We start from the raw sequence: 15,305 nt of genomic DNA, 5'->3' as shown, positions 1-15,305 counted from the left end.
ATCTAGAAAGAATAAAAGATGGGTAGACAAGAAGCTCAGATACCTTGGTGAAGGTGGATTTAAAGGACAGTGAAGCAAGCAGCTGTTAGGAATGCTCCCCAGCATACTGACTGAACACCACCCAACAGGCAGGTGGCCTGTGTTGTGGTTCCTTGAATCAGCCAGAGGGAGCCAAAACACCAGAGTGAGGCTTTTCAGCTAATCAGAAAGCACTACTTAGGCTTCAATTCGGATAGGCTCATCATCACTGAAAGGGGTGCTGGCTTGACTTGGCCTGAATAAAAAAGCTGGGCGGAGCAATTAACTATTCGGTCATTTCCACACAAGCATTCTTCAGAGGTTTATTTTGTTCAGTCACTAACCCAGGAACTGTTTTTAATGAATATTGTCTTAATCCTCTTAACAAAAAGGAAGGATTCTTAACCTCAGATCTATATTTTGGTATTTTGATATTTGGGGAGAGATTTTTTTTTTCTTTCCCCTGTGGAATGGCATCTGGCTGATGCTACAGTTTTTAATAACATCCTTTTCTTCCACAATTAGAGAGCAATGGTTTTGAGGACCATGTATGACTTTAAATGGTCAATGATTGTTTTTCAAGGTGAAGATGAAGAGGAGAGTACAGATCCATTTTCTTCTCTCACCATTGAGAGCTGGCAATTTAAAGGAAAGAAACTCTGACCATACGCTCAGGGTATACCTAACGTAACAGCCATGTCTTTCCCCAGCTCCCAGCCTAACTAATTAGTGGGAAGGGAGGGGGAACAGAGAAGGTGAATATAATAAAATACTTATGTACATGTGTGAAAATGGAACAATGTGTGAAACTGGAATGGGAAGAGGAGGGAGTAAAGGAAGTGATGGAGGTGAGTCTGATAGAAGTAATGGTATAGAGTCAAATGAAACCCCCCCTTGCATAACTAATTGATGAAAATTAAAATGTGGGATGAAATTGTAATATAACAATAGATAAAACAGCATCTTTGCCCTTACCCTTGCTAAGTCTTTGTTAAAGAGATAGTTCACAGAAGTGTTAAATTATTTTTGTTGTTAAATTATCCATTACAAAGGACAAAGGACAAACCAATGCAACAGTGATACTTATAAGACAATATGTTGGGGCTGGAAATATGGCTTAGCAGTAGAGTGCTTGCCTTGCATGCATGAAGCCCTGGTCTCGATTCCTCAGTTCCACATAAACAGAAAAAGCTAGAAGTGGCACTATGGCTCAAGTGGTAGAGTGCTAGACTTAAGCAAAAAGAAGCCAGGGACAGTGCCCAGGCCCTGAGTTCAAGCCCCAGGACTACTAGCCAAAAAAAGAAAGAAAGAAAGAAAGAAAGAAAGAAAAAGAAAGAAAGAAAGAAAGAAAGAAAGAAAGAAAGAAAGAAAGAAAGAAAGAAAGAAAGAAAGAAAGAAGAAGGAAGGAAGGAAGGAAGGAAGGAAGGAAGGAAGGAAGGAAGGAAGGAAGGAAGGAAGGAAGGAAGGAAGGGAGGGAGAGAGAAAGAAAGAAAGAGAGAGAGAGAAAGAAAGGAAGGAAGGAAGGAAGGAAGGAAGGAACGAAGGAAGGAAGGGAGGGAGAGAGAAAGAAAGAAAGAGAGAGAGAGAGAAGAAAGGAAGGAAGGAAGGAAGGAAGGAAGGAAGGAAGGAAAGAAAAAGACAATATGTTATAAACTAACTGTATAATTTGAGAGGGGAATCGGGGAGGATAGAAGGTGGGAGAAGAATGAAGGAGGAGGTAACAAGTTTGACAAGAAACGTACTCGCTGCCTTACATATGCATTGGGAAGGAGGGAAGGTGGGAGAAAAATGAAGGAGGAGGTAACAACTTTGACAAGAAATGTATATGGTGCATTACATATGTCCCTCTTTACATCTCCTTGACTATAAAACTAAATAAAAATAGCATCTTTAATGTTAATCTTCTGTTATGTTCCAACCGATATAAGAACTCTGGTGTTGTGTTCAAGGAACTTACTGAGCTATTTCTAATTCACTACTGGGAACATTCTTGTTTTGGTTTTAGCATTCCCTTAGCTTCTTAGATTAAATTCCTAGGTGTTCAAACACTGGGAAAGACTATACCCATCTTACATTTTAATTCATTTACACACCATTCAGTGTGTTGGATGAATGAATTGTCACATTGTCATGAAGAATAAGTATGCCAATTTATTTTCATATACACAAAGCATGGGTGCCCTATTGTATACATCCAACACTACGAGGTTTTTGGTAACTTTAAATAAAAATTTAATTAATGCACATTACATACCTTTACGCAGTATCATATGTTTTAATTCATGTATTCACTGAGTAGTAAATAATTCAGGGTAAACAGTGTATCTGTCACCTTAGATAGTCTTCATTTATGGTGAGTATATTTCCTCTCTTCTAATCATTTGAGACACATAATCTATTATTATACAATAGAATAACACAGCTCATTCCTCCTATCAGCTAATATTTGTTAGGCACTCAATTTTCACCAACCTTATACACATGAAAATAGTTCCAAAAAAAAACCCAAGAAATTTCCTTTTATTTTTTTCTTCCTGTGTGTTATTGAACATATCTTAAGGTTTTTGTTTGATTTTTGGCAATGTGTATGTCTTTTCTGGTGTTTGCTTTCCTGGCATACATTACATGCATAGCACCTATTGATTTGCAAAACTGGATTTTTTTATGCTCAAGCAAATGTCTTATGATTTACACCAATTGACATTTCTTTCTGTCTTGTTTATGGTGCTATCTGCTATGTGGATTTTTAAAGTTTTTAAAATGTACTTGCCATTTTAAATCTTTCCTTTTCCTTTATTTCGGTCAAAATAATTTTCTTTCTCAGTGAATTAGAAGTCACAAATATTTTCTTTGAAGTGTGTGATTAAACATGATGTATAATGCAAAATAAAGGACTTGGGAGGGAAAGGAACAAATTCAGTTCTTGAATATGTAAGTTCCTATCTCTGGAAGGGGCAGAAAGGGATTTATGAGGTTAAAATAATTCACATGAATGTCTATCAACTGTGTTTCCTCCCATCCCCTGAAGATGAGAAGTGTGAGACAGATGCCCTTGATGAATTTGTGACCTTCAAAACCCAATCTCTGCCAACAACCCTTTTTTGTTCTATTGAGATGGTACTCCTTCACTTGAATCTAGTAGCCAAGGCTTAGAAATGAGTCACCATAGTGCTATACCATGCTGCTGACCTTTGCCTGGATGGTCAAATGAACTGACATTCAGGTGTTATGCTACCTAGAGCCTGAGGTGGGGTTGAATGGCATCTCAGTTCATCATCCCAGGAATCCTGAACTGGACTTCTGAGTAGCCTTACCTCTGTAACCAAGGAATTTATATCCTGAATTCTCCCATAGTTAAGAGAGCTACAAAAGCAAATTTTATCCTTGAGTAATTTAGAAGGCGGTTTCTGTGGGACCCAGCACCACTGCCTCTGTGCATCCTTTAGGATCAATCTCATGGCACAGCCTTAAGTCACATGGAAAAGCTATTTGCAAATTCTCAGTTACCACTTGATGAAATACTGTATGCATATCCCTTCTCAGAAACCTTAGGGGAATACAAGTATATCACATCCAGACCCTTTGCCCAGGAAATAATCAGTCTTATTTCAAAGATACGTCACATAAAGTAAAAAGGAACACAGGTGAAGCAGGAATTAGCTTGCTCAAAGTAGGGTTAATAGACCAAATTGGCTTTAAAGATTGCCCTGCTCTTAACAAAACACAGAAAATCCTGTAGAAACTGTATAGGGCTGAATATTTACTTTCTTGAATATAAGACTAAGTGGTTTAGGCTTTATACCTGAGAAGATTTCATTTAATGATAACATGACTACAAAAAATATCCAAACGACATACTTGAAATTATAGAGATCTATGCTAATATACTGAGACAAAAAGCACAAACTCAAACTGTCTCTGGAAAACTGAGGTATCTACAGTCATCCTATTAAACAGCCACAAGCAATGGTTTCCAGAAGAGTTCTGTGGAAGTAGAGCTACTGGGGAAAATCAGGAAGGTGAGAGCAAAGAAAGAGCTCAGAAAATACCCAGAAATGCACACACCAAAATCACTATGAAATATTTGTGTGTACACTTACATTAACACACATTTAGTCTCTCCCTATATTATTAGCACACCCCAGCACATTTGCATAAAACATATTCATACTTTGCCACTACATGTAAACTAGCTGCACTCTTTCCCTAAGGACCTAGATATTTATAATCACTCGCGTGCTGGTGAAGTTCAGCTTCTTCTCAGTATATCTGCCACTGATGATGGGGAGAGAGATTTTTGTCTTTCTGCTTCTGGTTTTAATGTGCTTTCTTCTGATTAATTATGTAGGTTTTTAAAAAATAAATTTATTTATTTATTTTCAAAGCAATGTACAGAGGGGCTACAGGTGTTACATAAGGCAGTGAGTACATTTCTTATCAAACTTGGTACCTCCTCCTTCATTTTTCTCCCACCTTCCCCTCTCCCCAGTCCCCAACCACCAGTTGTACAGGTGGTTTACAGCATACAGTTTTGCAAGTATTGATGTTGCATTGGTTTGCCTTTTACCCTTTGTCTCTCCATTTTGGTGTTAATTATGTGGGTTTATGTTGGCATTGTAGACCAACTCAAACCATCTGTAAATTCCTGCTTTCTCTCTTCATCTACTGAAAGCAGAATGGTAGAAAAACCTTCTTCTTCTCCCTAAAGGGGGAGAACTCCAGGGGTTTGCAGCAGGCAGAGGTCCTTGACCTCTGTCCTCAACAGTGTCCCTAGAATTCAGGTTTAGCCTCCCTTATCTTCTTCTCTTACCCTTGTCCTTTCTTTCTTCTGCTTGTTGGGATCCTAGAAACTGACATTTGTCACTCCAGTTATGTAGAATGACACAGAATTCACCAGGTATTCCACACAAACTCTTTTCCTGGCTGTGCCTGATCAAATGTATCAATATACTTAAACTTAAAATGCAGGTAAGTAAACAAAATACTTCAAGTGAGCCTAAAATGTGAAACAAGAGTAAATAATTTGAATAAAAGCAAGCAAACTCCAAACCCAGATTTACCATCTTTGGAAAGCAGTGGTGTTGTAAAAATGGTATCTATTTTCCTTTATTAAGAAATATGCAGGTAAGGTGGGAAGGCAAATAGAGGAGAGGAAGGGTGGATGAATAGATTAATAATACTCAAATTATATGTGTGAAAATGGAAGCAGGTAACTTGAGATAGGGGATGGGAAGGTGATCTGGGAAGAATGATAGAAGGGGTAACATTGTTCAAGATGCATTGTGCTCATAAAGTGATACTTTGAATGGAAACTCCTTTGTACAATTCCTTAAAGCTAATTCTTAAAAAGAAATATAAAGGCCTCTCTCTCTCTCTCTCTCTCTCTCTCTCTCTCTCTCTCTCTCTCTCGCCACTCCTGGGGCTTGAACTCAGGGGCTAAGCACTGTCCCTGGCTTCTTCTTTTTGCTCAAGGCTAGCACTCTTCCACTTGAGCCACAGTGCCACTTCTGGATATATATATATATATATATATATATATATATATATATATATATTACTGAGGAATTGAACACAGGGCTCCATGTGTAAGAGGCAAGCACTCTACCACTAGGCCATATTCCCAGCCCACAACATCTCATTTTTGTAGACTCTTTTCTTATGTCCTGACTAGCTCAATGTACTTGTTTGTGCTTTTTATCATCTGTACTTTATAATTAAAGAAAAAAATGAACTAAAAGAAAGTAAAAAATGGTTTACTAAGTCTGATGGATACAAGGGTCTTACAAAGCAAAGGAATACATAGGGCTTACAGGTTTGTTTGCTTTTTAAAAAATAAAGGATAAAATATTTTGGGCCACTCAACTCTGCCACAGACAATCAATTAAGGAAGGAATATGGCTGAGTTCTAAATAAGTAAAATATTATGGACAAAGGACTTTGAGTTTAATATAATATTTGTGTATCAGGAAATATCCCTGGGTTTCCATTCTCAACAATTCAAAGACAAGACAAATATTCTTGGCTCAGAGGGTATAAAAGTTGGCTGTGGATGGAGTTTTGAAAATTCCTAGTAGCTAAGAAGGTGACTTAAATTTAAGAGAAGAAAATATAATTGTATGTATGAATGACAATCCAAGTCAGGATGCAAAAAGGGAAAACAAACAATGAGAAGAAAGTAAAGGAAACATGAACTCAAGTTCCAATAATAAGAAATAAGAGGTACTCGAGATTCCCATTAGCTAAAGTGGATTAAGCAGAGCACACGTAAATTTGTCACAGCACTTGTCACTCTTGCTTTCTGCAAGGCCCTATTCCTAGCAAGAAACAGCATCCCTGAGCCGGGCTGAAGGAGGCTGGTGAGGAATACCCTCCACCCATCCATCACAGGACCATGTGGGCGTCAGGGGGCGGGGCCTCCCATGCCTAGGCTCTGTCTCACAGCCTGGGGCAGAGCCCTACACCAGGATAAAAGGGGTCAGGGACCAGCTATCTCCATCCACTCACCTGCTGAGGTGTCCGGTGTTCCTGTGCTGCCCGTGACCGCAGTAAGTGTCCTATGGGACCGGGGGCAGGGGCTTCCCTCAGAGGGATGCTGGACCAGAGCTAGAGGGGAGCTGACCAGGGTGCTGCAGGCTGGAGGACGTTTTGTCAGTAGAGGAAGGCTTAGCGAAGACAGAGTGGACACAGCAGACTCAGCCACCCATGGGAGGCAGTAGGGAGAACTCAATGCTTTGGGGCTGTGGAGAGAACAAATGGGTCCTCGGTGAAATGGGGATACTGAATCCCAGAGAGTGGCGTCACTTGACCCCACCTCAGCCCTTCTTTAGCTACAGAAGAAGAATAGGAGCCAAGTCAGGGGCAAGGGAAACTTTGAACTTAGGGAATGAACAAAGCAGTGGGTCTAGGATTTGTTCACATAACTACCAGGGTCATTAGGTCAATACTAGTCCCAGGCTTGCCATTCCAAACCCTCACCTCAGCAGGCAGGGTGCTAAGGATATCTGAGCTCTGGCCTGACATGGGGGAGTAGAGTTCAAGTCCTAGCTGCAGAAATTGAGGGTTTTATCTATCTTTTCTTAAATGGTGTAAGCTTACTAGCCTGGTAATCTCCAAGTTGTTTTGCAATATTGACCTGAAGAAGGGAATTACTGCAAGTTAGGACAAAATGGAATGATTGCATGCTCATAGATAGATAGATAGATAGATAAATAGATAGATAGATAGATAGATAGATATAGATATAGATATAGATGTATATATACATACCCCAATGACTCTTAAATAATTATAAACCTGAAGGCAACCTGATTAATTTCCTCTGCCACTTATTACACTGTGACTCAGACACATTTTATAATATAAGTTGATCTCAGCTTACTGAGACCAACATAATACTCTATGATACATGGCAATTATTTTATCTGATTTTGATCATGATGATGATGATGATGATGAGTACATGGTAAAGAATTTGAAGTGAAACTAATAAAAATAATACATTGTAACATTTTCATATATGTATAAAAAGTATTTTAGTCATATTTTCCACCCCTTTAGCAATCATTCTATTTTTATGAAAGATAAGTTCATAGAATGTTAACGAAAACAAAAATTAAGACTACGCAAGATGATGTTCTGCTTCTATGTAATGCTAGGTGGGTCATAATGAGAGTCTAACTTGTCCTTGACATTCCTCAGCTCCCGAACCCCTGCCTGCCGAGATGTCCTGTCAGCAGAGCCAGCAGCAGTGCCAGCCCCCTCCCAAGTGCACCCCCAAGTGCCCTCCCAAGTGCCCCGCCCCCAAGTGCCCCCCTAAGTGTCCCCCGAAGTGTCCTCCCGCCTCTTCCTGCTGTAGCCTTGGCTCTGGGGGCTGCTGCGGCTCCAGCTCTGGGGGTGGTGGCTGCTGCAGCTCTGGGGGCTGCTGCAGCTCTGGGGGTGGCGGCTGCTGCCTGAGCCACCACAGGCCTCGCCGATCTCTCCGACGCAGACACCAGAGCTCTGGCTGCTGTAGCAGTGGTGGTGGCAGCAGCTGCTGTGGCAGTGGCGGTGGCAGCAGCTGCTGTGGTAGCAGCGGTGGTGGCAGCAGCTGCTGTGGTAGCAGCGGTGGCGGCAGCAGCTGTTGTGGTAGCAGCGGTGGCAGTAGCCAGCAGTCTGGAGGCTGCTGCTGACCTGAACCATGAGGACCTCAGTCAAGCAATGCTGGAAGAACTGAAGCACAGAAGCCCCACCCCAGCCTGTTGCTCTTCCTCCCTTCTCCCTGTGTCCTCTATGCCCCAAGCTTTGGGATATTGAAATCTTCCTAGGAAAGATTCTGATTTCCCCCGCTTGCTAAAGTCGCCTTTTTTCTTCAGTGTACATCACAATAAAGCCTTTCCTACTGAGCATCACAAGATTCTTGCCTGTTTTCTGACTGGTGTCACCCTCATAGGTTGTGTCAGCAGCTAGGGATCCACTGGCCCTGGCTGAGACAGAGCCTGGCTCAGGAGTGTGGGTCAGGTGGCTGACGTGCATGGGGTGTGGAGAATAAACTCCAGTCGCCTTTCCTGCCTACGGAGAGGGCCAGTCCAGTCTGTGGGTGGCCAGGGAGGCCTAGAATATATTGTACTCTTGTAACTATGTCTTATTTCATACTTATTGCTGTCCCATGTTTGTAAGAGGTTTGATGATATTTCTAACAGTCAATGTGATACCAAACAGAAACTGCTAACTAGCTTTCTCACTACTACAGACTGTGAGCATAAACCAAGTAACCATGAAACGGAAGGTAGAGGGTTCCTTATTAGATATTTACCCAATGGGCAGAGATTAAACATGACAAATGAAAGAACTAAACCAACACAAACCAACTAGTCATTTTTCTTTCCTGTCCTTATTTTATCCCATGAATACTTTATTGGAGAACTGAATTCTCTAACTTCAAAGTTACCTAGGAAGCAGTAGCAGTGAGACCCAGTTTCAAAAACAAAATAACTATAAAAGGCCTAAAACCTGTTGAAAATCTGAAGTGGTAGAACTCTTATCTAGTATGTGTAAGTCCCAGCCCAGTGTTCTCTCTCTCTCTCTTTCTCTCTGTCTGTCTGTCTCTCTCTCACACACACATACGCGCACACACACACACACACACACACACACATACACACAAAGACATGAGAGCAGAAGTAGACTTGGAGATAAGCAATGACAAGGGGAGAATTAAATGTGATGGGGAATGAATATGACCATTAGATATACCATCAACTGTGAAAAAAATCTCATGATGAAACTCATTCTATCCCTTTAATTAAAAAATCAAAACAGAGATATTAAAAAGTTAAAGTCTAAGTGGCAGAAAAATAGTGTTAAAATTCTGGAAAGAAAATAGTAACTTTGGAAAAGGTATGATGTATGATGTATACTACGTCAACAGGACTTAAATTGTTCATAAGCAGAGGATTCATACAAATTAAGAATAAACAAGTAAACAATTCTGTAAAAGATTTTGCAAGTGGAATATTGGGTTCAGATACTGCAGCTTTCTTAGGCCTGGAACCGAGAGACTGACAAGTGAGATATACCATAGGTGAATGCTCCACAAAAAGCAAAGGGAAACCTCACAGGGCCAATAGAATACTTAACAGCAGGTCTGGGAACTGGATGGAAAGCACACACGTGCACACACACACACACACACACACATACACATATCCATGGAAGAAACATCCTTAGGAAAGGCTTTGAGGGTTCTTCTCACAGGCTGGAAATCGAAGTAATTCCTTTGAATTTGGCAGTGAATTCTTCATTATAGGGATGAGAGCACAGGGAACAAAAATAAAAACAAAAAGTTGCATTCTATTGTTATTTAAAAGGTTATGCATAAGTTAGTACGATCAACACAGTGGGTGGACCAAGTGTGGTATGGGAGGAAATATTTGGAAATATGAGAGAGGGTTAATACACAGAATATGCAACAAATGCCTGCAGCTGATGAATGAACAAATGCTCAGCCTGATAGACAATGGATGAAGGACTCAACTGGACATTTCTCCAAAGAAGATATAAAAATGACTAACAAACACATGAAAATAGATTCAGGTCAATATACATTAACAACCAGATAAGTTATCTTTTAAACCCCAAAAGCTGTCTAGCAGAAACAAAAGAAAAGAAAAAAAACCCAACAGTTATGGATAAGGATGTAGAGGAATCTGAACATTTGCTCATTGTTGGAAGGAATAAGGAGTGACTCTGAAAACAGTATGGTTGATATGCAAAACAGTTGATAGTCATATATCTAGGCTCATAGAAGCATTATTCATGACAGGATAAGATGGAGGCAATTTATTTGTCCATCTACAGATGACTGCATAAAGAAAATGTGGTACATTTATATAATGGAGAAATTTACATATATGCCATTTCTAGGATGAATCATAAACACATTATGCTAAATAAAATAAATCAATGAAAAAAATACAAATCCTATCTATGATACTATTAAATATTAACTGAATTTTTATTAAGAATATTGTTTCATAGTTTTTATTTTTAGAGGATTTGTAGAGGTAAGGAAACAGAAAATGTGTAATATATTTGGTGCTAGATCTGGGGCACACAGTAAAGATAATTGTTCACTTTGAATTACTCCTAGATCTCAGGAGTGTTTCCTTCTATTATCCCATGTGAGGCTGAACATTTGAGCACATGAAGAGACACCTTGACAAATGGAAACCTTGAGAAGGTCAAGATGTTCATCTTAACCTGCCACCTAAGCCATCATAGTTCATAGCAAGACTTAATTCCAGTCTCCCTCATGCAATAGGATGCTGACTCAATCATTCCAACCAGGGAAGGTCAACTGAGGACCTGGGTGCTGCCCTGCACAGAGGCAGAGGCCTGGACTACATGGTATCTCAGCCTCATCATCCTGTAAGTCAGAGGTTGAGACTCCGAGAAGAGCTGCCATTGTGAAAACCCAGCAATCAATACCTGACATGCCCCATTACTAAGCAGTTTGGAACAACCTGAGGAGGAGAACGAACGTTATACCCAGCTGAAACAGCAACAGATCTCTCGAGGTCATGTGACCACATGTTCCTCACTATGCTGTGTCAGAGTGTGGATTGCTATGAGTGAGGCCTAAGGCATAAGGAATAGCTACTTATGATGTGTAAAGTCAATGCTCATGCTACTGAGAGGCTTTAAAGTCAGAAAATACTCTCTGTAGGCATAGCCCAGGGTTGAATTAGTATGAGTGTAGAAATATAAAATCCATACCAAGCTTCCAAAGAATTTATGATCATCTCATCCACTGGTATGTCACATGATGGAGAGAAGAAAATGTGTGGGAGGGAATCTGGTTAACAAAGACAGCAAGAAAGGATGAATATGGACAAAGAAGGTTATTTATATGTAAGAAAATAGAACAAAGAAACCTGTTGAAATTTTTTGGAGAAGAGCATAAGGGACATTGATGTGTGTGTCGGGGGGTGTTGATTGAAATATATTGCATACATGTGTAAAAATATCATGATAAAATCCACCTCTGATATAACTAATGTATACTAATAAAAATAGTCCTAAAATGTCAGATTCCAAACACTCATTTCCTATAAGGCCCAGAAAACTCATGAATACGTGGAAGATGGAGAAAGAACAGGGGATTAGAAACTAACAGCACAAACACAGTCATGTGGAAGAACTAAAGACTCTTGTTCTTAACAGTCTCCACCTCCCTACAGGTAGTGGTGTGTTCTCACCAAAAGGAGTAGATTTGCAATATCTCACAACACTGTTCCTCTTCCTCCATTTCAACATCTGTATCCACGATGGTCTCTCTCAATATGATCTCCAGAAATTCAAAACCTCATAGCAAGACAGAGCAAAGCCGTTGCTTCTGTTGCCCGTTACACACTCCTTACCTACTTTACATCTTATTCTTGACCTACATATGCCCACATTAGATTAAAAAAAAAGATACACATGGGGTCAGGCATGGTGGCACATGCCCATCATCCCAGCTACTCAGGAGGTAGAGATAACAGGATCTGGGTTTGAGATTGAACTAAGAAATACATGGAGAATTTATGTAAAAAGTAAACTAAAAGCAAAAGGATTGACCTTGAGTTTAATCTCCAGTATCACCTAAGTAAATAATAATGAAAAGAAAAAAATTTAATATATGAAAAGAATGATGCATATTTCAGGAGTACATATATTAAAATTGGAGCAACAGAGAATAAGAATAGTATTCATTGCTGAAAAAGATGGCATCGATCAGGATGCATTACATTCATAAACTGCTTTGTTGACTGACAGCTCCTTTGTTCAAGCATTTAAAGAATAAAAAAGAAAGGAGAATAGCATTCATATTTGTGTAACTTCCTATATCAAAGAAATAAGACAAAATTAAAGCCAGATGCTGGAGGCTCACATCTGTAATCTTAGCTACTCAGGAGGCTGAGATCTGAGGACTGTGGTTCAAAGCCAGCCTAGGCAGGAAAGTCTGTAAGACTCTTATCTCCAATTAGCCATCAGAAAACCAGAAATAGAGTTCTGGCTCAAAGTGATAGAGCATTAGCCTTGAGCAAAGAAGAGCTCAGGGACAGTACCCAGTCTCTGAGTTCAAGCCCCACAACCAATAACAACAAAAATTTAAATAAAGTAAATGAACAAGATACCAATGAGATTCATTCTCATCGGAAGGAATATGTACTATTTTTTTTATTAGCAAGTGTTAATTGTAGAAAATAATGGGCTTTGTTGTGACATGTAAGATATATTGGATCACTCCCAATCACCTACAGTGAATATTTTGCCTTCATAGAGACATATCTTCATTGTGTACTTAGCAAGTTACACATTTCATGTGTTAAGAGTCCATCAGATTCCAATATCAATCACATACATTCTGTGTGTGTGTGTGTGCGCACACACACACACACACGTGCTTTTTTTTGTATGCATGTATTCCTTCATGGGCTTTTCTCCATTATGACAGTTAAAATGGAAAATTATACAGGTTAAATATCTTTCAACAATTATACCTAGCACGTTTCTATTTCAGGGTTGGGCCTGCGTAAATGTCCACACACACCCACACAGCACAGTTTTTCAGAGCACAGGGACAGAAATAAACATATATAAAAACTACAAGACTGTTTAAAATAGTTCAACCAAAGCTACCGGGAACAAAGATCGGTTTAGGAAGAGACAGGAAATAAGATAGAATGAGCATGGAGCTGCTCTCTAGGCAGGGACTGTCCGAGTGATCAATGTCAGTGATGTCAGGAATTCACTTCCTTACCTCACACCTAAGTCATAGTCTAAGCTGGAAGCAGCGTTCCTGAGCCCCATGGTGAACATCAGGTCCTCACCATCCACAGGACCACGTGGGCATCAGGAGGCGGGGCCTCCTATGCCTAGGCCCTGTCTCACAGCCTGGGGCAGAGCCCTACACCAAGATAAAAGGGCTGAGGGACAGGGCACCTCCATCCACTCACCTGCTGAGGTGTCCAGTGTTCCTGTGCTGCCGGTGACAACAGTAAGTGTCCAATGGGACCGGGCAGGAGCTTCTGCAGAGGAATGCTAGACCAGAGCTAGAGGGGAGCTGGCCAGGGTGCTGGGAATGGAGTCCATGCTTTTAGTAGAAGCAAGTAGACTGAGGGGTTGTGGGACTCTGGGACCAATGGACGGTATTAAGGAGAATTGGCTGCCTGTTCCTTTGGGCTCTGGAGAGAACAAACTGCTCCTTAGTGGAGTGGGACCCTCAGTACAGAGGGGATGCAGAGAATGGCTCCACTTGGACAGGCTTGAGGAGAGGACCCGACCTCTGCAAATACATCCTTTCTCCCAGAGGAAGAACTGGAGCCAGGTGAGGGAATCAGGGACAACTCTAGTCTTAGGAAGCCCACAGAAGTCTGGGTCTGGAATTTGTTCACGTACTTGCCAGGATGTTTAGGTCATCATCAACGTGAGACCCGTGATGCCCATCGAGTCTCTCCATCAGAGGGCGAGCTGAGGACATCTTGCTCTGGGCTGTCATGACAGGGCCAGGGGCCAAGTCCTAGATCTGAAGGAATTGATGGGGTTATCAGTCTTTGCTTTATGGGTATGACTTTCCTTTCTGGGTAATCACCCAGATCCTTTGAAATATGGACCTACTGAGTAATATCCCTTTGAAAGTGGAAATACAATAGTATTTTCTTTTTTTAAATATTTTGTTTACTGGAACAAGAATGATATTGCACCACTTTGTAAAATTTCAGTTTCTCAGAAAGTGTAATTGGTAGGATTTCAGTCCAAGACTGGCCCTAGGGGCGTGTGTGTGTGTGTGTGTGTGTGTGTGTGTGTAAATGTTTGTGTGTAGATCTGTATTTTCCCTCTGAAATGTCCCTTACATTGAAGAATTCAGAATCTTAGAAGTTGTTAGAAAGAATTCTACCTCTAATTATAAATCTTGGACTCCTGGACATGGTTAGTCATACCATTTGGTCTTAGTTTACTACTATTTTAAAATAGATGGAATTACCTAATTTTGAAGGAGATAATGATGATAATGTGGGCATGATCATTAGAACTGTAACTGCCTACCTTTCTTTTGTATTGTGTGAAATAAGAGATTTTCTTATGACATGTTCATACACGCACACAGGGTATATCCATCATATTCACCACCCCATGGGAAAAACCTGAGGAAACAAAACAGAAAATACTAGAAAGTGTGTTTTATTATTACAAGTAATGCTAACAGAATTAGTGAGAAGAGTGGGAAAATGGTTTCTGGGTCTAGAGTTTGACTTGTGTTTGATTCTCCTTCAGCTCCAGAACCCCTGCCTGCCGAGATGTCCTGCCAGCAGAGCCAGCAGCAGTGCCAGCCCCCTCCCAAGTGCACCCCCAAGTGCCCTCCCAAGTGCCCTGCCCCCAAGTGCCCCCCAAAGTGTCCCCCGAAGTGTCCTCCTGTCTCCTCCTGCTGTAGCCTTGGCTCTGGGGGCTGCTGCGGCTCCAGCTCTGGGGGTGGCGGCTGCTGCAGCTCTGGGGGCTGCTGCAGCTCTGGGGGTGGCGGCTGCTGCCTGAGCCACCACAGGCCTCGCCGATCTCTCCGACGCAGACACCAGAGCTCTGGCTGCTGTGGTAGCAGTGGCGGCGGCAGCAGCTGTTGTGGTAGCAGTGGCGGCGGCAGCAGCTGCTGTGGTAGCAGTGGTGGTGGCAGCAGCAGCTGTTGTGGTAGCAGTGGTGGCGGCAGCAGCTGCTGTGGCAGCAGCGGTGGCAGTAGTGGTGGAAGCAGCAAGAAATCTGGAGGCTGCTGCTGA

The 15,305-nt window shown here is 41.2% G+C and overlaps 2 protein-coding genes across 2 annotated transcripts; both read left to right on the top strand.

The window, feature by feature from the left end:
• Positions 1-7,739: 7,739 nt before the first annotated feature.
• Positions 7,740-8,186, top strand: LOC125360193 (late cornified envelope protein 1C-like). Its single transcript, XM_048358226.1, has one exon. The coding sequence runs from the start codon at positions 7,740-7,742 to the stop codon at positions 8,184-8,186; it is 447 nt and encodes a 148-aa protein (XP_048214183.1).
• A 6,651-nt stretch (positions 8,187-14,837) lies between these two features.
• Positions 14,838-15,305, top strand: LOC125360192 (late cornified envelope protein 1A-like). Its single transcript, XM_048358225.1, has one exon. The coding sequence runs from the start codon at positions 14,838-14,840 to the stop codon at positions 15,303-15,305; it is 468 nt and encodes a 155-aa protein (XP_048214182.1).

This window comes from Perognathus longimembris, chromosome 11 (assembly GCF_023159225.1).
Source record: "Perognathus longimembris pacificus isolate PPM17 chromosome 11, ASM2315922v1, whole genome shotgun sequence".
Taxonomy (NCBI): domain Eukaryota; kingdom Metazoa; phylum Chordata; class Mammalia; order Rodentia; family Heteromyidae; genus Perognathus; species Perognathus longimembris.
The sequence above is the reverse complement of the archived record's forward strand: the minus strand, read 5'-3'. Positions and strand labels throughout refer to the sequence as shown.